Raw genomic sequence first — 24,057 nt, 5'->3', positions numbered from 1 at the left:
GGACCTTAGGATGAATCAACAGACAAAAAACGTAAACATCATTGCCGTTGGGGAGCTTATATTTTAGCTCCCCAAATCATCATGACCACTGACTCATTACATTCTTTTTAGTGGTTAGTGCACTGGAGTAGCTAGAAGGAAATTCCAGAAATTGGTAAGCTGTAATTTAATAGCCTTGATCTTTGATAATGATTGTGTAACTATATAGCTTTTATCTGATGATACGTGATTGCAAAAACCTAATGAGTGACACCCCCCTTATACAGGGTATGGGCAGATGAGCAATAAAAACATACATGAAGAAAAAGTAATAATAATAAGTTGGGAATACAGGGGAAAAATACCCCTACATAAACTATGGACAACAGCTAACTCTGATTACCTTGAATCAATCAAAACAAATGCAATTACAGTTAAAAAAACAGAATTACAAAAAAGCGTTATCATCATCTGTAACAAAATTTCCACACCAATAAAAGTGTTGGTGATGGGGAGGTATAAGGGAATCCTGTACTTTATGCATGATTGTTCTGTAAACCCACAAATTCTCTAATAAAAAAAAATTACTGCCCTTGGGAAGCTCGTATTTTAGAGAATAGACAACAAAAACAATAAAAAAGTATATAATAAGTCAGAAGGCAATAAATGTTATGAAAAAACAGAACAGGATAAGGGGGATGAAAAATGCAAAAGATGAGAATGCTGGAGAGGTCTGGAGAAGATTTACTGAGAAAGCAACATCTAAGCAAAGATAAAAAATAAAAAGATGATGGTGGAAAGGTAGTAGCTTTTGAAACAAGAACGTTTACAGCCAAAATTCAACAGTACACCTAGTGCTTGGAAACAAAAGCTTCAACTTTATAAAGTCATACAAGTCAGTACTAAGACAATGCAACACTGAATTCAAGTTATTCAAATTGGAATGCAAAACTTTAAAAATAAAGTAAGAGAAACCGCCATACCTTTTCATTTCCCCCACCACCTTTTACACTTCTCATGTTAAACTTTTTTACTTCCTCTTTAACTTCTTCCATATAAGCATCTAATGGATCTAACTCTTCACCCTCCATTTCATTTCCTTCCTTTTCCGCTTCTGCAGGATCATCTTCATCATCTAAAATATCAATATACTTTCATTGTACACATTTCAAAAGGAAAAATTGTACAACCAGACCACACCCCACCACTCTAACCTTTTCTTCCACTTTACAATTATTCCAGCCATAATGCTGTTCAAATGCTCACACCTGGAAGAGTTTACATTTTCACAAGCATGTACTACTTTTGAAAAACAATAATGAAAATAAAGGTAATAAATAAAGATAAATTATAAATGATTTAATTAAAAAGCAGTAAATCGGAAGACAAGACAAATTATACCTAAAAAATGGATCTCTAGTATTCGATTTTACAGCTACACTGCTAGAAGTATAACTAAAAACCTCCTCTGCCAAATGACATTTTCAGCGATTTCTTTCCTTTCCATTATTTTTCTTTCAATTACAGAAAGAAAAAGTAATGGCATATGGGAAAAAAACAAATATACTATACTTTGGATGAATTGCACAGTGTGTGAATATATCTCAGTAAAATTGCATTTAAAAAGGAAAAAAATGTTTAAAAAAAGGCACACCACCTTAGTCCAAGCAATCTAATAATTTTTACAAAACTGAGACATTGGGACCAATTATAGATACAATTCATTCATTTATTCAAAACACTCTGTGGAACTTGGACAGAAAACAGAGCAAACTCCCACTGTTCAATAAAATTCTACAATCCATCACTTTACTAAACCCTAAAAAGTCAAAATCAGATGAAAGAGGAATGTTTTCTTCTAAGTTATAAAAAATCAAAGGAGGGGTTTAGAAGCATGCCCTTAATTTAGCCTCATTACTAGCATTCATATTGGTAATAAAAATATTAAAGAGATATTTACCCTAAAATCACCTCTCTACTCTGAAGTAGAACTGATCCTTACTGAATACTACCCTACAATTTCAATTTTAACATAAATAATAAAAGGGGAATTTTAAATCTCAATATGAAATACTGATCTTTATTCTAGAATATTCTACATGAACTGTTATAAAAGCTATTTGGCCACTAAACGAATATACCATCATCATCCTCTAAACTCCATTTTTTCCCTTGCTTCATCTCTTCAATTTCCTTTTTCAGTTCCCCTATGTTTTCCATAGCCTTTTTACGTTGCTCTTCTCGCCACTTTTCTACTCTTTCCTTTCGTTTTCTCATTTCTTCTTCCAGTTTATTCTGGTCAAAGTTCTTGAAAACAGACAGGAAAGAGAAAAAGAGGAAAATACGGAATTAACAATTTAATTCCAAGCAACATTCCAAGAAAGTTCTCCAAATTATTAAAAAGCAGGCAGGGTGGGGAGAGGTATATATATACAAACTCTTAAATGCAGACCACATTTAGACCACACATCTTTGTGTGTATATATATATATATATATATATACATATATTCATGAACATATTATTGAAATAAAATCACAATAATAAAAGTAACTTCAGCTGATAAAGCTGAACATATATTTCAAACACCATATATAATCTCATTTTAATTACTAGCAATATGCACACATTAATTCAACTTCTTCTTCAAAGAAGAAACTCAATGGATTAATAAGCAGTTTCCTAGATATTCTCAATTTTAAATCCTCCAAACTTCTCCATGACTGCCTCTATGAAAACCAATTTCCTTTTATAAATTGGTGAGTAAATGAAAATTATGAAGCCTATATACTGACATGATTTAGAAGATAGTTTTTTAAATCTAAATTTAGATCTCAGTTTCCTATATATATATATAGTCATTCTAAACCCTTTACCAATACTATTATACTACATTCAAGAGGAGGCAGCAAATGACTACCATAGCCATAATCAACGAATGGGTTAAACTTTATAGGAATCAAAATTTTATATACACTACCATCAAAGCTATGTACAGAAACATGCATATAAAGACAACTAAAGTATTACAAAATTATAATGAGTTTTGAGCACCTGGGATCATAGACAATTATTTATGACTTTCTAAACGTTCAAAACAGGGTCATATTTTGCATTTTAAAAATAAATTTACTGCATGGGTGCACGGGTGGTTCAGTGGTAGAATGCTCACTTTATATGCAGGAGACCCAGGTTCAATTCCCAGATCATGCACCCCCCCAAAAAATAAATAAAAATAAATAGTTTACTGTTTAAAAATAAAATCTGTTCCTAGTTCACATCCTTTGAATTAGATCGACCCTCTCTAAAGTTTAGCTCCCCCCCCCCCCAAAGTTATGTTCTCTTCTCAAGGACACCCAGTTACTCGATCGAGGAAAATGAAACCAGATCCAGATTTCTGATGTGGCATCATTTTTTGATTACCCTGCTTAAGAAGCAGACTCCTTTAAAGAAAGAAACCACTAAAGATAAATAAAATAAGCATTAAAAAAAAACTTTAGCTATGATATATTACAAAATGAGTAAAATATATCAAGCAGCTCAAAGAAAAAAAGGACAAAAAGTAAATAAACTTGAGAAAATATATTCTTATTTATATTAGCTTCATATTATTTAAACATTCACTAATATTTCAAGAAATGCAACTCAAAATAACAAGATATCATTTACCTCCTATTACAGTTTAAAATTCCCATGTTGGCAAGGATGTGGGGAAATAAGATACTCTCATCTCTAAACTCACAAGTCTAACCTTGTACAACCCTTGTTAAAGGGCAATTTAATAATACCTATCAAAATGTTAATTGCACATAACCAATGAAAAGGCCACTTCAATGACACCAATTTATCCTATACTAAACTCAAAAAGACATGTACAAAGAAGAAAGCAACATTGTTTATAACTAGAGATGGTAAGCAACTTAAATATCTATCAAAGGTCATCTCTACCCTGTTTCAACAAACACTATGCACACATTAAAACACTGCATTATATCAATATATGCAGACATACTGAGATATTTAAAATGAGTGAAAATAGCAAGGTATTCTATTTTATAAGCAAGATGGTGACTATACTGCTACTTATTATTCTTAAGATCTTCTATATTAATGAAATAACACATAATTTTTTTTTCTTTTTTTACTTTTTTTTTTTTTTTTACACGGGCAGACACTGGGAATCGAACCCAGGTCCTCTGGCATGGCAGGCAAGCATTCTTGCGTGCTGAGCCACCGTGGCCCGCCCAATACATAATTTTTTTAATAAACAAAAAGCAAGGTACAGAATAGCATGTTGGTATGATCACATTTTGGAAGCAAAAACAAATAATGTATATAGATAAGCAACTTTTTTTTTTTTTTTTTTTTTTTTTTTTTTTTTAAAGGAAGGAAAGACAGAGAAGGAAGGAAGGATGGAAGGAAGGAAGGAAGGAAGAAAGGGAAACATTTTTTAACATTTTCTTGTTTTATTATATTTTATTTGTTTGTTTGTTTTTTACATGGGCTGGGGCCGGGAATCGAACCGGGGTCCTCCGGCACGGCAGGCAAGCACTCTTGCCCGCTGAGCCACCGCGGCCCGCCCAAGATAAGCAACTTTTTTAAGGAAAAATTTTCCATTACTAATCTTTTCATTTATTTTATATCTGTAATCATTTATTTAAAAGTAAAGCATAACCTTAAAAAGGCAAGAATTAATCATTCTAGAAACAAGTTTGATACTACACGATTATTTAAAAGTTAGTAAACATACACCAACATCTTTTTCTTTTTCATCCTCTTTGTCATCTTTCTCTTTTTTCTTCTCTTTAGAACTTTCCCCACCATCTGTTTTCTCTTTGGACCTAGATCTACCAAAAAAAAAAAAAAATACAGTGAGAAAGACAGAAATCATCCATTTGTGCTTGGAAAAATCCATTGAAAATACTTTTATAGACTTGTATAATACTTTCTGAGGTAAGAGATAAATATCTAAGTGTCAACCATATTCTTATATTCAATTAAGAAACACCAGGGGCAGTGCGACGGTGGTTCAGTGGCAGAATTTTTGTCTGCAGTGCCAGAGACCCAAGTTTGATTCCCAGTGCCTGCTTAGGTAAAAAATGAAAAAAGAGAAAGAACCATGAAAACATGAAGGAAAAACTAATCCCAAATGACACTGACGTCAAACATTATTAAATATTTGGAAATTCACCTAAGAAAAAAACTATTCATACAGTTTTAATATAAGCAAACATACATTTGTTTGTATTACAAATATAAACGTTTCACATTTTTATAAAACTTTCTATATAACTTTATATAAACTATATATAAAATATATTTTATATTTGTAATATAAAAATATTACAAATTTTAAATAGGATAGGTAAAGGGGTAAGAGGTGGAGAAATACACAAAAATCTTCAAAATGATTTATATATATAATATTTTAAATCTCAATGGGCTTGTATTATCACCCTATGTACAGTTTCATATAATGAATAAAATTTCTTAATTTTAATATAATCAAATTAACAAAGCTTTTGTTTTCCCTTTATGGCTACTGCTTTTTTTGACTATTATAGAAGTCCTTACAGATTTAATGAAGATACCCAAAGTGAGGAAGATATTCTCGAGTATTAACTTTTAGGGTTTTACAGTTTTACCATTCACCTAGAACTGTTTACGTACAGAATGAGATAGTAGATGGTCCTATTTCATTATAAGATTGCAAATCTCCTATATTAGTTAGGGTTCTCTAGAGAAACAGAATCAACAGGAAACACTTGTAAATATTAAATTTATAAAAGCATCTCATGTAACCGTGGGAATGCAGAATATAAAATCCACAGAACAGACTGTGAAATCAACAATTCCAATGGAGGGTCTGGACAAACTCCACAGGAGAGGCTCGCTAGCCAAAGCAGGAAGAGCCTGTCTCTTCTGAATACTCCTTAAAAAGGTTTCCGGTGATTAGATTAATTGTCACTCACTGCAGAAGACACTCCCCTTGGCTGATTACAAATGGAATCAGGTGTGGATGTAGCTGACATGATCATGATCTAATTCTATGAAACATCCTCATCACAAGAGACAGGCCAGCACTTGCCCAACCAGACAAACAGGTACCACCACTTGGCCAAGCTGACACATGAACCTGACCATGACATTTCCCTAGCACCATTTATTGAAAAAATCTTTTCCCACTAACTGCAGTGTCACTTCTATCATTTATCAAATGACCATATATGTGTAGATCTGTTTCTGGGATCTTTTTTGTGATTCTACTGATCTATTTGTCTATCCCTACGCTATTAACACATTATCTTAATTTCCTTAACTTTACGATGTTTTGAAATCTGACAGAAAATCCTCCTATATTGTTCTTCAAGAGAGTTCATGCCCTTTCACATTCCTAATTTTACCAATAGCTTGTCAAGTATCCTTCTATTTGTGTTTAAGAACTCCTGAACATGAATGTATGTTGACAATAATAAAACACTTTTTGTGAATCTATTTAGATAATCATATAACTTTTCTTCTTGAATCTTATTACTACAAAGTATTACATTGATTTTCTAACGTTAAACCAACCCATTTCTAAAACAAGTACAACTTATTCACATTATATTATCTTTTATACATACTGTTGTATAAAATAAGTTTGCTGATCTTTATACAGAGTGAGTACAGTCAATAACTTTCTTTTCTTACACTGCCCTTGTTAGGATTCACTCTTTTATTCTCAATTCATAAACAAATGAAAAAATGTTCCTTCTTTTAAAATTCTTTGTTCATCAAAAACACCATTACAGGGCGGGCCACAGTGGCTCAGCAGGCAGAGTTCTTGCCTGCCATGCCAGAGACCCAGGTTCAATTCCCCATGTCTGCCCATGCAAAAAAAAAAAAAAAAAAACCATTACAGAGAGTGAAAAAGAAAGACTACAAAATAGAAGAATATATTTGCCATTAATATAACTGATAGAATACTAAAAAAAATTTTAAAAAGCTCCTATAAATCTGTTTCAAGAAGAAACAACCCAATAGGAAAATGAACAAGACTTTGACCATGTACTTCATTCAAAAGAAAGGAAATCCAAATGGCCAATAAACAAATGAAAATGTGCTCAACATCATTAGTAATTAGAGCAATACATATTAAAGCTGCAATGATATTGGTATCACACATCTACTTATTAGCAAAATGACCTCAATTAGAGATATGAATGAAGCTGATGTGGCCAGGACTAAGGTAAGTCAGAATACAGTGTTCTAGTTTGCTAGCTGCAGACTGCAACACACCAGAGATGGATTGGCTTTTAATAAAAGGGGATTTATTTTGTTAGTTCTTCAGAGGAAAGGCAGCTAACTTTCATCTGAGGTTCTTTCTTACATGGGAAGGCTCAAGGTGATGTCTGCTGGCCTTCTCTCCAGGCCTCTGGGTTCCAAAAACTTTCCCTGGGGTGATTTATTTTTGCATCTCCAAAGGCCTGGGCTGAGCTGCTTGTGCTGAGATGAGGTAAGCTGAGCTGCTTGGACTGTGCTACATTGAGCTCTCTCATTTAAGCACCAGCCAGTTAAATCAAACATCATTCATTACAGCAAGCATGCCTCTTAGCTGAGTGCAGATGTAATGAACAACAGATGAGGTTTACGTACTGTCAGCTCACATCCACAGCAACAGAACTAGGCACCTTCACCTGGCCAAATTGACAACTGAATCTAACTACCACACAGAGTAAAAGATAATATGGTCTACAGTTTAAGACTTCAATTTCTGTGTAAAACCAAAGGAAGAGATGTTTATTTGGTTTAAAATTTCTATTTTTAGCAACACACTTTCTAATTTAACTTGTATGACCTGTGTATTCAAACACATTCACTTCATGGAACCTTGAAAAGGGAGTAAAATCTTTTTGATTTCTACAGGTTAGTAGGATGCTCTGATACATCTCAGAGTAATTTGGGCAGAGAATAAAAAGTATTTGCAAAGCTCATTTGAGGGACTGAGGAGAAAGTAGAAAATAAACTTCCCTACCTGGGGAATTCCTGATAATCTCGCAAGCACTGGAGACAACGAATTTAGTAGGCAGAGCCCTTGATCTTGGTGCTCACCCCTATGAAACTTATTCCTGCAAAGGAAAAGCTAAGCCTACTTATAATTATGCCTAAGAATCACTCCCAGAGAAACTCTTTTGTTGCTCAGATGTGGCCTCTCTCTCAAAGCCAACTTGGCTAGTAAACTCACTGCCCTTCCCTGCCCCGTCCTCACTACGTGGAACATGACTCCCAGGAGGTTAATCTCCCTAGCCACAAGGGACATGATTCCTGGGTAATGAGGCGGGACTCAACATCATGAGAGTGAGAAAGTCTTCTTTTTAAAAACAAAAAGAAAGCCTTCTTGACCAAAAGGGGAAAGAGAAATGAGACAAAATTAAGTTTCAGAGACTTCAAATAGAGTTGAAAGGTCATTCCGGAGGTTATTCTTATACATTATATAGATATCCTTTTCAGTTTTTGTGTATTAGAATAGCTAGAAGGGAATACCTGAAACTGTTCAATTGTATTCCAGTAGCCTTGATTTTTGAAGACCACTGTACAACTATATAGCTTTTATAGTGCGTCTGTATGATTGTGAAAACCTTGTGGCTTATGCTCCCCTTTTCCAGGGTATGGACAGATGAGTAAAAAAAAATGATGACAAAAATAAATAAATAATGGGGGAGATAAAGGGCAAAAAATTGGGTAGACTGAAATACTAGTGGTCAATGAGAGTGAGACGTAAGGGGTATGGGATGTATAGTGTTTTTCTTTTTCCTTTTTATTTCTTTTTCTGGAGTGATAACATGTTCTAAAAGTCCTGATGATAAATACACAACTATGTGATGAAAAAAACAAAAAAATAAAGCAAAATTCAATGCTATTGGCATCTTAAGGAAACATGTATTTAACTTACAAAGTGTACCCATACTGAATAGCAATTTAGCAATGCATGCCATAAGTAAAAAAGTAGTATGTCATCCAAAATACTATCTAAGAAAGTAACTTTTTTGGTTTTTTTCGCATGGGCAAGCACCAGGAATCGAATCTGGGTCTCCAGCACAGCAGGTGAGAATTCTGCCACTGAGCCACTGTTGCACCACCCTCAATTTTAAAGCAATTTTAAAGGAAAAAATACAGTTTCTATAAATATGTTTATAAAATATATTTCTGTGCATTAAGAATATGTTTTAGAACCACTGCGCATGTGTGCCCATTCCATCAGGCTCCTGTTCCCAGCTGGGGTCTGAGCTGAGGTATTTTTTTCTGGCTGCTCTTACCACTCAGAAGTGGTGGGACCACGTTGGTGCCCCCGGTGGATGCAGCTCTAAATGACTGTCGCCTGGGCCCAAGGGTGCCCAGGCCCGGCTGCAGAACAGAGGCAGCATTTCCATATTGGGACTGGTGGTGCCCCCTCCTAGGGACTCTCCCCTCAGGACCTCGCTGAGTGCCACAGGTGGTCACAGCCAACGCTCCAGGCCAGGGATTTCCTGCATGTCCCCCCAACCTGATGCCTGTGGCTTGTGTGAAGCAGAGTGGAATGTGCCTGGTCAGGGCCTGTGAAACAGAAATAATAGGGGCCTAAGAGCTTCCAGAAGAGAAAATTAGCTAGTAATTCCAATCATTGGTGCCCAAGTCACAGCTCCAGCATATTCTAAAAGGTGGACAAATCCTATTTTTAAGAGAAGATGACTTTTAACAGTTTTGAAGGATCTCAAACTTGTGTGCCTATAGACATCAATAAGGATGAAGAATTTGTAGAAGAGTTTAATAGATTAAAAATTTTTGGTGAAGGTGACAAAGTAAAGTGCTTTCACTGTGGAGGAGGACTAACGATAGAAGCCCAGTGAAGACCCTTGGGAACAACATGCTAAGCGGTATACAGGGTGTAAATATCTGGTAGAAGAGAAACGGCAAAAGTATATATATATAATATTCATTTAACCCATATACTTGAAGAGTCTCTGGGAAGAACTGAAAAAACACCATCACTAACTAAAAGAATTGAGATTAGTATTGAACAACTAAGGTGCCTTCAAGAGGAGAAGCTTTGCAAAATCTGTATGGATAGAAATACTGCTGTAGTTTTTATTCCTTGTGGACATCTGGTCACTTGCAAACAATGTGCTGAAGAGGTTGACAAATGTCGCATGTGCTATACCATCATCATGTTCAAGCAGATAATTTTTATGTCTGAATCTAACTCCACTCTGCATTTTGTTGTTATTACCCTAACTGCATGTGTGATACCAAACAACTTTAAGTAACCAGCTTTGAACTTCATTAACATTTGTTACTCAAGTAAAAAAAAAAAAAAACTATAATGTTTTAGTTGGCTAGCTAAAATTTGAATTTCTGAAGTTTTCAGGAAAGCAGCCATATTATGTATCCTATTTTTTACTGTTATTTCATTGAAAACCTAGACATAGGTAAGAAGCATCATATTATAACTGATCATAACATGTATTTGTAGTACACCAGCTTAGTTTGTAAGTGTAATTGAATTAATCAACCAGATTTTTCATTCTTTTCAACTAGGTATAGCAAATGGAATAATTTGGTGTAAATGCTGAGATTAGACTTAATCTTTCCAATCACATAATTCGGGTTTTTTTTGTTTTTGTTTTTGTTTTATGAAAACAGAATCAACTGTTGCACACTGGTGGAAAGATGGAGATTACTTTTAGGTTTTTATCTTTGAGTTTCAGTACTGTCAGCTTTCTTTTAAAATTAAACATACCCTTTTGTGTGAATGATTTTAAAAAGTGATTTTTGCCATTTCTAAAGAACATTTTAATAACAGAATACCATCTAGCCTGCATGTGCTGACATGAAAAGATGTCAAAAATGTATTAAATGTAAAATGCAAGTAGCAAAATTCTTATGAGTAGCATGAACCAAACTAAGGGTTATGTGTTCAGATACGTACAGAATAATAAGTTTGGAAAGATGTGCACCAAACTGTTAAATGTGGTTTTCTTTTTGAGTGTGGTGGGGTGGAGCTGGATTTTCAGAGAGGGTTTGCAGGGGCCTTCACTTTCTACGTTTTAAATGTTGTTCTGTTTGAATTTTTATAAATATGTATTACATCTGTTATCAGAATTTTCAGAAAATATTTTACTGATACAAAGTCTTAGGCATGTTCAAAGCCTCCAAAACTACTTAACACTGAGCTTTAGTTTTCCTAATCCAAGAAGGCAGGGCAGTTAATCTTTTTACTGCCAATGTACAATTTAAATGTTTTCGTTTTTCCTGCTTTGCGGATGAAAAATATTTCTGAGTGGTAGTTTTCTCATAGGTAAACCATGTCTTCTTCTCTTATTTCAAAATAAATATTTCTGATTTTATAAAATGAAATATAAAGTATGTCTCAGGATCTTTCAATTAATTAGTAAGGATTCATCCTTAATCCTTGCTTGTTTAAGCCTGCCTAAGTCACTCTACTAAAAGATCTTTGTTAACCCAGTATTTAAAACATCTGTCAGCTTATGGAGGTAAAAGTATAAGCATGTTTGCATACTGCTCGTAGTTATAGTTACAGCTTTCCATGTTGAGATTCTCATATCATCTTGTACCTTATAATTTCATGTGAATTTTTACCAGTAAGATGATTGTTTAACATGTATTAAGACAAAATGTCATGTCTTTCCTTTACCCAAATTTTTCGTATGTTTTTTGACTACTAACAGTAATAGATACTTCTGTAATAAATGTTCTCTCAAGATCCTTAAATCCTCTTGGAAATCATAAAATACTGACAAGAAAAGAATAATAATTGTTAAATATTTAAAAAGAAAAAATAATAGGGGGAACAAATGTTAAAATAGATTTAGTTTGAAATGCTAGTGATCAATGAAAGGGATCAGTAAGGGGTAGGGGTATGGGATGCAAAATTTTTTTTTCTTCTGTTTGTTATATTTTTCTGTTGTCTTTTTATTTCTTTTTCTGAATTGATGCTAATGTTCTGGAAAATGATCATGATGATGAGTATGCAACTATGTGATGATATTGTGAATTGCTGAGTGTATGTGTTGGGAATGTTTGTGTTTCTTGTATTTTTTTTTAATTAATAAAAAATTAAAAAATAAATAAATAAAAAGAAAAAAAACACTTAAATAAGTTTATATGAATAAAAATAGAAATTTTTAAATGCTGCATAGATCACCCAGAGTTTACATTGTGAGATTCTCAAAACGACCTACAATATAGAGTGAAGCATTTTACTTCAGAGAAAAGTTTGAGTGAAACTGTTAAAAATTGTATTTTCTAAGAGAAAGTATTGTCATGTTCTCCTAACCTCTGATGATTACTACTTTAAGTGACAGTCATTAAAAGTACTGCAAATTTAAATGCGAATTGCTTAAATGACTGCCCTGTTTTTGTATTACTATGCAAATTCTCAGATCTTTACTTTTGCACTCTTCTATCTAGATTTAGTTATATATTCATTAAGATAAATTTCTTATTAAGATAAATTTGACATGTATAGTCTAAGCTTTAAATTTAAACATTTCTACAAGGGGAGAAAAGTGTTAAAGTTTTTAAAATGTGTTTTTCACATTTTCAGCTCCAAATTAGTTAGTCTCATGTAGTTCTTAGCCAGTACTAAATTGTTTCAACATAAGCCTTTTTTGTTTTGGGAGTCTCAGTTCACGAAAATTCTTCTTTAAAATTTGTATGTTTAGAGTTAAGAAAGACCTTCATTTACCTTTATTTTATGAGTTGTGAAATTTAATGCACAAAGCTGATGTGACTAGCAAGTTCAAGGATTGCTTAGAAATGCTGTTACTTAAGGTTCTCAAAATCACTCAGCATTCCCAACTTCTAATCAAATTTCTAGAGACTTAATAATGTGTGTCTATGTTCATATTATAAAAAGTACTGGGGTTAGGGCAGGCCACGGTGGCTCAGCAGGCCTGCCATGCCGGAGACCCAGGTTCGATTTCCGGACCATGTACCCCCCAAAATATATATATATATTGGATTCTTCCCATTTATTTCTTCTAAAATTGATCATTTCCAAGGTCAAAGATATAACCAGATCTAACACCTCCTACCCAAAAAAGTATAGTTCTCAGTATCTTCCTTTATTGTTAAAGTTTATGCTAGGATTTCAAAATCATCACCTATTTTACTATGTTTAGTCTTGAGGCGATTTAAATTGTTTTGTAATAGTTATCTTTATTTGTAATAATTTAGTGTGCTAATCAAAAGCCTTGTCTTAATTTTTGAGAAGTGAGTTTAGTGTTTATACAGTAAATCCCAGTTGATTAATTAATGTCTTCATTGCCTTCCTTGCTAGATAATTTTTCCTTTTGTTTAGAGGCTGAGATGGGTAGGGTGAGTGTATATGATACGATCTGGCCCTGCGTATTATGATCTTCTGATATTTTTGTTGTTACATGATTTAAACCTTGATATCTGTTTTTTCCTGTTTTCATTTTAGTGGTTACAATTCCTATTTTGAACTCTCTGAAAGGAAAACACCACAGCATTAGATACATATACTGTATCTTTTAGATCCAAATCATTGTTTTATTTCCTGATTCCCCAGTTGTTGCATGGGGGAAAAGGACAGAGGAGGTAGGAGAAATGGAATAGCTTGCATATCATTTCCACTCAATAAATAAGAAAATGGGAAGGAATATTTAACAGAGGTAGTTCTTTTTGGTCAGATCTATTAAGAAAAAAAAAAGGTAGCCTCCTTTTCATCTGTGAAATGAACAGACTAATACCTATCTCAAAAGGCTATGAGATAGGCAGTGGGGACAGCCAAAGCAATAGTTCTCAAGCCTTCAATCTTGGGATTTGTTCATATGAAACTTAATTCCACAAAGGATAGGCTAAGCTTACTTAAAGTTAGGCCTAACAGTCACCCCCAAAAGAACTTCTGTTGCTCAGATGTGGCCTCTCTCTCTCAGCCAAAGCAGCAAGCAAACTTTGCCCTCCCCCTCTCTACATGGGACATGACTCCCAGGGGTGTGGACCTTCCTGACAATGTGGGACAGAAATCTTAGAATGAGTTGGAACTCAGTATCAAGGGACTGAGAAAACCTTCTTGACCAAAAGGGGAACGAGCGAAATGAGACAAAAGAAACTGTCAATGGCTGAGAGATTCCAAACAGAGTCAGGAGGTTATCCTGGAGGTTATTCTTAAGTATGAAATAGACATCACCTGTTTAGTTAATGGGTAATGGAGAGGAGGGAACTGCCTGAAAATGTGAAGCTGTGCTCTGGTGGCCATGTTTCCTTGAAGATAATTGTATGATGATACAGCTGTCGCAGAGTGACTGTGTGGTTGTGAGAGCCTTGTGTCTAATGCTCCTTTTGTCTACCATTATCAATGGACAAGTAAAACATATGGATTAAAAATAAATAAATAACAGGGGGAACAAATGTTAAAATAAATGTAGTAGACTGAAATGCTGGTGATCGGTGAAGGGGAGGATAAGGGGTATGTATATATGAATTTTTTTCTGTTTTTTTAATTGCTTTTTCTGAATTGATGCAGATGTTCTAAGAAATAATCATGATGATGAATATACAACCATATAGTGTGAGTTATAGATTATATAACAAGAACAGAATGATCATATGATAAGAATGTGTCTGTATGTGGTTATGTATCATAAATAAGAAATAAATTTAAAAAAAAGGCTATAAGAAAAAAAAAGACTAGGAGAGTTCAAAGAGACCATACATGTAAAGCACCTGCTGTAAGTGTAAATCTAATCCCTTCCTAATACCCTTTTACCCTCCATGGGTTTGCCTTGACCTGGAAATTGGGCTAAAAGTTAGAAGTTCTTATATGTTAACACTTTAAGTGACTCTTTGGTGTTTCTCATAGTTAAGATATAAACTACAATAAATAAATAGATCAAGCCCTTAAAAATATTTAAATTTCTTTTATGAAAACTTGAAAAAAAAATACCCTCCTCAAACTATGAGCTTCCCTAATAGAAACAGTTGTCTCATTCTCACATTAATGATCAGTTTCAATTTGACTCTTATACACTTAGCACAATGTGAACCTCATTTGCAGCATATTAGAATCAAAGAACAGCAGAGCTAGAAGTGACCTTAGAGAGCATATAATTCATCCCCCTCATTTTCAAGTGAGGCAAACTGCAGCACAAACATGAAGTGATTTGTTCAGAGCTATATAGCTAGTTAGTGGCAGAGCCAGAACTGGGACATAATTTGAAGGTGAAACTTCGCCAAGCTACCTCTCCTGGGAGGTGCTGATTATTTATTTTTTCAACCCCTCTTTCCACTATATCATAACTTTCACTACATATTAAATGACACTTTAATACAGTAAGACAATCACTTATATTGTATAATACTACATTAATGTCTGTGTGGTAAGATCCTGTTTTAAAGTCTACGGTTTTTGGATATGCATGTAGATTTTTCAGTCTTTACTACATTTCTATGTATCGTAAATGGAACATTTAAAATTACTATATCGTTTATCATTTTAACTCTACTTCGTAACGAATTTGCATTTTTGACTTGATGTAATTTCAGTTAGAAGATTTTGCATTTTTTTTTCATTACTGGCATACTTTAACTAACCAACCTGGCAGAATCACTGATTCTTATGCCATTGTATTACTGCTATGAATAATTATGTGAAAGATTTTGAGACAGAGTGTTATATTTGTGAATATGATTTTATGGCTTTTTTCATTTAGGAGGAGCCTTTCCATCAGTATGGAAAACTAAGAAAATTGCTTTCTACTTTCTAACATGAAAGTCATCTTAAATTAAAGTTTATTTTTCTGTGAATAAAACTCATTCAATAAAGTACTATTCTTTAAAATGAAAAAAAAAGCGTATGCATTAAATGAGGTAACAATGCATCATTAGTACTAAAACTGATAGCTCTTTCTCTGCCGGTGGCGCTCCCGCCGCCATCTAGCCCTCCTCTTCCTCCTTCTCCACCCGCGCTCCCGCCGCCATCTAGCTCTCCTCTTCCTCTTTATCCGCCAGGGGAGCTCCTGCCGCCATCTTGCCCTTCTCTTTCCCCTTCTGCTCCGGCAGCGCTCTATCCGCCATGTTATCCTTCCCTTTCTCCTCCTACTCCAGTGGCTCTCCAACCACCACTGTGCGCTCTTTCGCCTTCACCGGCTCCTCCGCCACCATCCTCAACAGCCTTGCCATCCTCACTTTTCCTCCTCCAGAACAGCTACTAGGGGAGTAGAAACGATACAGAAAGCTCCCGGAGCCACGACAGAAATCAAAAAGGCAGCGTACCCCATCCTGGAATGGGTGACTGGCTGGGAGAACACGCACCGGTGAGATCACCGAGGGGCGCAGGCTTCCCTGGGCGGGGCGGCAAGCGGCCGGAGTCCCTCCCCTCCTCCTTCCCGGGCCAGCTGGCAGAATTGGGCAGGCGGTCCCCTCAAGCCGTGGCAGCTGGCGCCCCAGCACGCGTGGCACCCCGGACCAACTGAGAGAATAGGATTGGAAATCCCCAGGCCGTGGAGAACGGTGACCGGGGGGGTCCATTACAAACACGTGACTCCCTGGTCCGGCTGGGAACAGTGCACTCTCCCGAGCTGCGGCGGCTGGCGCCCTCCCATCACGCTTGGCACCCCGGACCGGCTAGGAGATTCAGACGGGCGCTCTCCCGGGCCGCGGCGGCCGGCGACCCTCCCCGCGTTCGGATCCCCAGCCGGCTGGCACTCTTCCAAGCCGCTTCGGCTGGCGAACCTCCCCCAAGGTGAGAGTTTTCCAAAGTTAAAGGACCCACAGCACCTTTTACTGGTGGGACCCGCAGACAAACGTATGCCACGAGCGCCACCTACTGGGCAGGATAAGAAAAACAGAACCCAGAGATATCACAGAAGAATCTTTCAACCTGTTGGGTCTGACTAAATGCCCAGACGCCAGCAGAAGATAACGGATCACACTCAGAAAATTGAAAATATGGCCCAGTCAAAGGAACAAATCAATAGTTCAAATGAGCTACAGGAGCTGAGACAACTAAGGCTGAATATACGAACTGAAATGGAAAACCTCTTCAAAAACGAAATCGATAAATTGAGGGAGGACATGAAGAAGACATGGGCTGAACATAAAGAAGAAATAGAAAAACTGAAAAAACAAATCATAGAACTTATGGAAGTGAAGGATAAAGTAGAAAAGATGGAAAAAACAATGGATACCTACAATGATAGATTTAAAGAGACAGAAGATAGAATTAGTGATTTGGAGGATGGAACATCTGAATTCCAAAAAGAAACAGAAACTATCGGGAAAAGAATGGAAAAATTTGAACAGGGTATCAGGGAACTCAAGGACAATATGAACCGCATAAATATACGTGCTGTGGTTGTCCCAGAAGGAGAAGAGAAGGGAAAAGGAGGAGAAAAACTAATGGAAGAAATTATCACTGAAAATTTCCCAACTCTTATGAAAGACATAAAATTACAGATCCAAGAAGTGCAGCACACCCCAAAGAGATTAGACCCAAATAGGCGTTCTCCAAGACACTTACTAGTTAGAATGTCAGAGGTCAAAGAGAAAGAGAGGATCTTGAAAGCAGCAAGAGAAAAACAATGCATCACATACAAGGGAAACCCAATAAGACTATGTGTAGATTTCTCAGCAGAAACCATGGAAGCTAGAAGACAGTGGGATGACATATTTAAATTACTAAAAGAGAAAAACTGCCAACCAAGACTCCTATATTCAGCAAAATTGTCCTTCAAAAATGAGGGAAAAATTAAAACATTCTCAGACAAAAAGTCACTGAGAGAATTTGTGACCAAGAGACCAGCTCTGCAAGAAATACTAAAGGGAGCACTACAGTCAGATACGAAAAGACAGAAGAGAGAGGTATGGTGAAGAGTTTAGAAAGAAGGAAAGTCAGATATGATATATATAATACAAAAGGCAAAATGGTAGAGGAAAATATTATCCAAACAGTAATAACACTGGACTGAATTCCCCAATCAAAAGACATAGACTGGCAGAATGGATTAAAAAACAGGATCCTTCTATATGCTGTCTACAGGAAACACATCTTAGACACAAAGATAAACATAAGTTGAAAGTGAAAGGTTGGGAAAAGATATTTCACGCAAATAACAACCAGAAAAGAGCAGGAGTGGCTATACTAATATCCAACAAATTAGACTTCAAATGTAAAACAGTTAAAAGAGACAAAGAAGGACACTAGATACTAATAAAAGGAACAATTAAACAAGAAGACATAACAATCATAAATATTTATGCACCGAACCAGAATGCCTCAAAATACGTGAGGAATACACTGCAAACACTGAAAAGGGAAATAGACACATATACCATAATAGTTGGAGACTTCAATTCACCACTCTCATCAATGGACAGAACATCTAGACAGAGGACCAATAAAGAAATAGAGAATCTGAATATTACTATAAATGAGCTAGACTTAACAGACATTTATAGGACATTACATCCCACAACAGCAGGATACACCTTTTTCTCAAGTGCTCATGGATCATTCTCAAAGATAGACCATATGCTGGGTCATAAAGCAAGTCTTAACAAATTTAAAAAGATTGAAATCATACACAACACTTTCTCGGATCATAAAGGAATGAAGTTGGAAATCAATAATAGGCGGAGTGCCAGAAAATTCACAAATACGTGGAGGCTCAACAACACACTCTTATACAACAAGTGGGTCAAAGAAGAAATTGCAAGAGAAATTAGTAAATACCTCGAGGCGAATGAAAATGAAAACACAACATATCAAAACTTATGGGACGCAGCAAAGGCAGTGCTAAGAGGGAAATTTATTGCCCTAAATGCCTATATCAGAAAAGAAGAAAAGGCAAAAATGCAGGAATTAACTGTCCACTTGGAAGAACTGGAGAAAGAACAGCAAACTAATCCCAAAGCAAGCAAAAGGAAAGAAATAACAAAGATTAGAGCAGAAATAAATGAAATTGAAAACATGAAAACAACAGAGAAAATCAATAAGACCAGAAGTTGGTTCTATGAGAAAATCAATAAGATTGATGGGCCCTTAGCAAGATTGACAAAAAGAAGAAGAGAGAGGATGCAAATAAATAAGATCAGAAATGGAAGAGGAGACATAACTACTGACCTCACAGAAATAAAGGAGGTAATAACAGGATACTATGAACAACTTTACGCTAATAAATACAACAATTTAGAAGAAATGGACGGGTTTCTGGAAGGACATGAACAACCAACTTTGATTCAAGAAGAAACAGATGACCTCAACACACCAATCACAAGTAAAGAAATTGAATTAGTCATTCAAAAGCTTCCTAAAAAAAAAGTCCAGGACCAGACGGCTTCACATGTGAATTCTATCAAACATTCCAGAAAGAATTAGTACCAACTCTCCTCAAACTCTTCAAAAAAATCGAAGTGGAGGGAAAACTAACTAATTCATCCTATGAAGCCAACATCACCCTCATACCAAAACCAGGCAAAGATATTACAAAAAAAGAAAACTACAGACCAATCTCTCTAATGAATATAGATGCAAAAATCCTCAATAAAATTCTAGCAAATCGTATCCAACAACACATTAAAAGAATTATACATCATGACCAAGTAGGATTCATCCCAGGTATGCAAGGATGGTTCAACATAAGAAAATCAATTAATGTAATACACCATATCAACAAATCAAAGCAGAAAAATCACATGATCATCTCAATTGATGCAGAGAAGGCATGTGACAAGATTCAACATTCTTTCCTGTTGAAAACACTTCAAAAGATAGGAATACAAGGGAGCTTCCTTAAAATGATAGAGGGAATATATGAAAAACCCACAGCTAATATCATCCTCAATGGGGAAAAATTGAAAACTTTCCCCCTAAGATCAGGAACAAGACAAGGATGTCCACTATCACCACTATTATTCAGCATTGTGTTGGAGGTTCTAGCCAGAGCAATTAGACAAGAAAAAGAAATACAAGGCATCAAAATTGGAAAGGAAGAAGTAAAACTATCACTGTTTGCAGACGATATGATACTATACGTCGAAAACCCGGAAAAATCCACAACAAAACTACTAGAGCTAATAAATGAGTACAGCAAAGTAGCAGGTTACAAGATCAACATTCAAAAATCTGTAGCATTTCTATACACTAGCGATGAACAAGCTGAGGGGGAAATCAAGAAACGAATCCCATTTACAATTGCATCTAAAAGAATAAAATACCTAGGAATAAATTTAACTAAAGAGACAAAAAACCTATATAAAGAAAACTACAAAAAACTGTTAAAAGAAATCACAGAAGACCTAAATAGATGGAAGGGCATACCGTGTTCATGGATTGGAAGACTAAATATAGTTAAGATGTCAATCCTACCTAAATTGATTTACAGATTCAATGCAATACCAATCAAAATCCCAACAACTTATTTTTCAGAAATAGAAAAACCAATAAGCAAATTTATCTGGAAGGGCAGGGTGCCCCAAATTAGTAAAAGTATCTTGAGGAAAAAAAACGAAGCTGGAGGTCTCGCGCTGCCTGACTTTAAGGCATATTATGAAGCCACAGTGGTCAAAACAGCATGGTATTGGCATTAAGATAGATACATCGACCAATGGAATCGAATAGAGTGCTCAGATATAGACCCTCTCATCTATGGACATTTGATCTTTGATAAGGCAGTCAAGTCAACTCACCTGGGACAGAACAGTCTCTTCAATAAATGGTGCCTAGAGAACTGGATATCCATATGTAAAAGAATGAAAGAAGACCCATATCTCACACCCTATACAAAAGTTAACTCAAAATGGATCAAAGATCTAAACATTAGGTCTAAGACCATAAAACAGTTAGAGGAAAATGTAGGGAGATATCTTATGAAACTTACAATTGGAGGCGGTTTTATGGACCTTAAACCTAAAGCAAGAGCACTGAAGAAAGAAATAAATAAATGGGAACTCCTCAAAATTAAACACTTTTGTGCATCAAAGAACTTCATCAAGAAAGTAGAAAAACAGCCTACACAATGGGAGACAATATTTGGAAATGACATATCAGATAAAGGTCTAGTATCCAGAATTTATAAAGAGATTGTTCAACTCAACAACAAAAAGACAGCCAACCCAATTACAAAATGGGAAAAAGACTTGAACAGACACCTACCAGAAGAGGAAATATAAATGGCCAAAAGGCACATGAAGAGATGATCAATGTCCCTGGCCATTAGAGAAATGTAAATCAAAACCACAGTGAGATATCATCTCACACCCACCAGAATGGCCATTATCAACAAAACAGAAAATGACAAGTGCTGGAGAGGATGCGGAGAAAGAGGCACACTTATCCACTGTTGGTGGGAATTTCAAATGGTGCAACCACTGTGGAAGGCAGTTTGGCGGTTCCTCAAAAAGCTGAATATAGAATTGCCATACGACCCAGCAATACCATTGCTGGGTATCTACTCAAAGGACTCAAGGGCAAAGACACAAACGGACATTTGCACACCAATGTTTATAGTAGCGTTATTTACAATTGCAAAGAGATGGAAACAGCCAAAATGTCCATCAACAGAGGAGTGGCTAAACAAACTGTGGTATATACATACGATGGAATATTACGCAGCTTTAAGACAGGATAAACTTATGAAGCATGTAATAACATGAATGGACCTAGAGAACATTATGCTGAGTGAGTCTAGCCAAAAACTAAAGGACAAATACTGTATGGTCCCAATGATGTGAACCGACATTAGAGAATAAACTTGGAATATGTCATTGGTAACAGTGTCCAGCAGGAGTTAGAAACAGGGTAAGATAATGGGTAATTGGAGCTGAAGGGATACAGACTGTGCAACAGGACTAGATACAAAAACTCAAAAATGGACAGCACAATAATACCTAATTGTAAAGTAATCATGTTAAAACACTGAATGAAGCTGCATCTGAGCTATAGGTTTTTTTTTTTTACTATTATTATTACTTTTATTTCTTTTCTCTGTATTAACATTCTATATCTTTTTCTGTTGTGTTGCTAGTTCTTCTAAACCGATGCAAATGTACTAAGAAACGATGATCATGCATCTATGTGATGATGTTAAGAATTACTGATTGCATATGTAGAATGGTATGATTTCTAAATGTTGGGTTAATTTCTTTTTTTACGTTAATTAATAAAAAAAAACTGATAGAATCTAGTATATTCCAATCACATTATAAACTTAACCTATTAAGAGCTAAATTCAGCAATTATTTCTCAAGATAAATTTAAAGGGTTATAAGGAAAATCAAATTAAATGATAAGGAAAAGCACCTGTTCCCAACCTGCATGATATAGTGCAATGATAACATTACCTGTTCTCTGTTTTCTTGCTTTTATTGCCTGGACTGGAGGACCGGGATCGCCGGCCCCTGCTTCTGCTCCTTGAACGTCTCCTGTCTCTACTCCGAGACCTTCTTCGTTCTCGGCTTCTGTCTCTTTCTCTGCTTCTGGAACGCCTGAAAAGGGGACATTTTTCATTTATTATATCTCCAAATGGGGATACTATTTGAGATCATGAATCTGTCCCATTTCAAAAGCAGCTTCCTAGTTACTACCATTAAGTGAAGAGGTTTCAACTAACTGTCAAGTAAGGAACAAATAAGGCCAATTCTTACAAATGGCCAATGAAAAAATGAGGATACTAATTTCATAATGACATTTGTTGAAAAACGTAACAAATCGTTAATACCCATTTAAAATCTACAGCCTACAGTTAAAAATCTAATTTTCAAAGATAGCCTAAACCAAAGTATAAGGATGGGGCAAAATAAGGCTATGAAAAGATCACTGATTAACAATTAGGAGATGCAAATTTCTATCCTGGTATTGCAATTAAGTAGTGATACAACAGAGGACAGATCATGACCTCTCTCGGGGTCTTAGCTTTCCACATCTATAAAATACAGAGACTTGCTTTAAAGTCTTCTGATTCTACCTTCACACCAAAAAATTAAAAAAACAGATTTTAAATGACTAATTTCACTTAGCATGTACTTAAATGAATTGTATGAAACTGTTCCTGGGACCGCATAATATGAAACTGAATTGTTAGCATTGTCATGGTGAGTACCTTCCCCAAGTACCATGTAGTATCTTTGTATTCGCACCTTCCAATGTTTTAAAAAAGATAAAGTCAAAGTTGTTTTGTAATCAGTTTTCAACAACTATGTAACCTTATCTTTAGTGTGTGGGAGGCTATTTTTATTTACAGACTGTTTTTTCTTTTAGAAAATGTTAAAGCTGCTTGACCAGATAATACATAATCAAGTAAAAGTAAAATAAAATTTAAGATATTCTTTGGTTTAAATCATTGGTCAGCTCTCTTGGGGAAAACTCAGAATAGAACCCTCTCAACAACCCACCACATTATCTTAACCTTGTTCTTTTTTTTTTTAACCTTCTCAGGGGGCTGTAAGGATTTCCTTTGGATAAAAGAAATTACAACTTGAAGTTTCCAAACTTAAAATACTGACTGAGAAAGTCTCTGTTCTAGAGACTTGAGGTTAAAGCAGATAGCCTCCAAAGGGGTCACTAAATTCTAGTTCAAAATGAACTTGTGAAGACTAATTTAGTTGACAAGGCTGAATTTATTGAGTCCTTTGAAGAGTCATGTCTTACCTCAGACGCTTCCTGTCTCTTGATCGAGATCTTCTTTTATCCCTGCTACGAGATCTCTCTCTCCTTCTATCTCTATCTCTGCTTCTAGATCGCCTGTCATCTCCACGTTTACTTCTTTTGTCTGAGGGAGAGCGACTTCTAGAACGACTTCCAGAGCGTCCCCGTGATGCTGATCGTTTCCGATAGTGACTAAAATATTATTGAGTCAAAGATTAAGCTTGTCAGATGGGTGAACAGTTTGTTAATGAGGATGAACTTAATTGTAAGGGAATAGACAGAAGTGAAGGTGGTTCACCAGTGGGTCTATAAGTAACATTACCATATTGAAGGTGAACATAATTGAAAGGGGTTGTACATGCTCACATATCCCACCAATTAACATTACAAATATAAATGAGGTCTTGCATGAACAACTAACTGCAAAGGTA

At 35.6% G+C, this 24,057-nt stretch overlaps 1 protein-coding gene across 6 annotated transcripts in view; it reads right to left on the bottom strand.

Moving 5' to 3' along the window:
* DDX46 (DEAD-box helicase 46) overlaps nucleotides 1–24,057 on the bottom strand; it is a 97,854-nt gene that overhangs the window by 64,289 nt on the left and 9,508 nt on the right. For 3 of the 6 annotated variants that reach the window (XM_077138493.1, XM_077138492.1, XM_077138491.1), the window contains exons 2-6: nucleotides 23,630–23,818; nucleotides 22,324–22,467; nucleotides 4,730–4,826; nucleotides 2,121–2,286; nucleotides 963–1,114 (exon numbers count right to left, since the gene is read on the bottom strand). In XM_077138493.1, coding sequence (XP_076994608.1) covers nucleotides 963–1,114; nucleotides 2,121–2,286; nucleotides 4,730–4,826; nucleotides 22,324–22,467; nucleotides 23,630–23,818 — 748 coding nt within the window. The remainder of the gene's footprint in view (nucleotides 1–962; nucleotides 1,115–2,120; nucleotides 2,287–4,729; nucleotides 4,827–22,323; nucleotides 22,468–23,629; nucleotides 23,819–24,057) is intronic. The other 3 variants (XM_077138494.1, XM_077138495.1, XM_077138496.1) reach the window with 3 other exon arrangements.

Source organism: Tamandua tetradactyla, chromosome 20, assembly GCF_023851605.1.
Source record: "Tamandua tetradactyla isolate mTamTet1 chromosome 20, mTamTet1.pri, whole genome shotgun sequence".
Lineage (NCBI taxonomy): Eukaryota > Metazoa > Chordata > Mammalia > Pilosa > Myrmecophagidae > Tamandua > Tamandua tetradactyla.
Note: the sequence above shows the minus strand (reverse complement) of the source record. Positions and strands in the feature narration are given on the sequence as shown.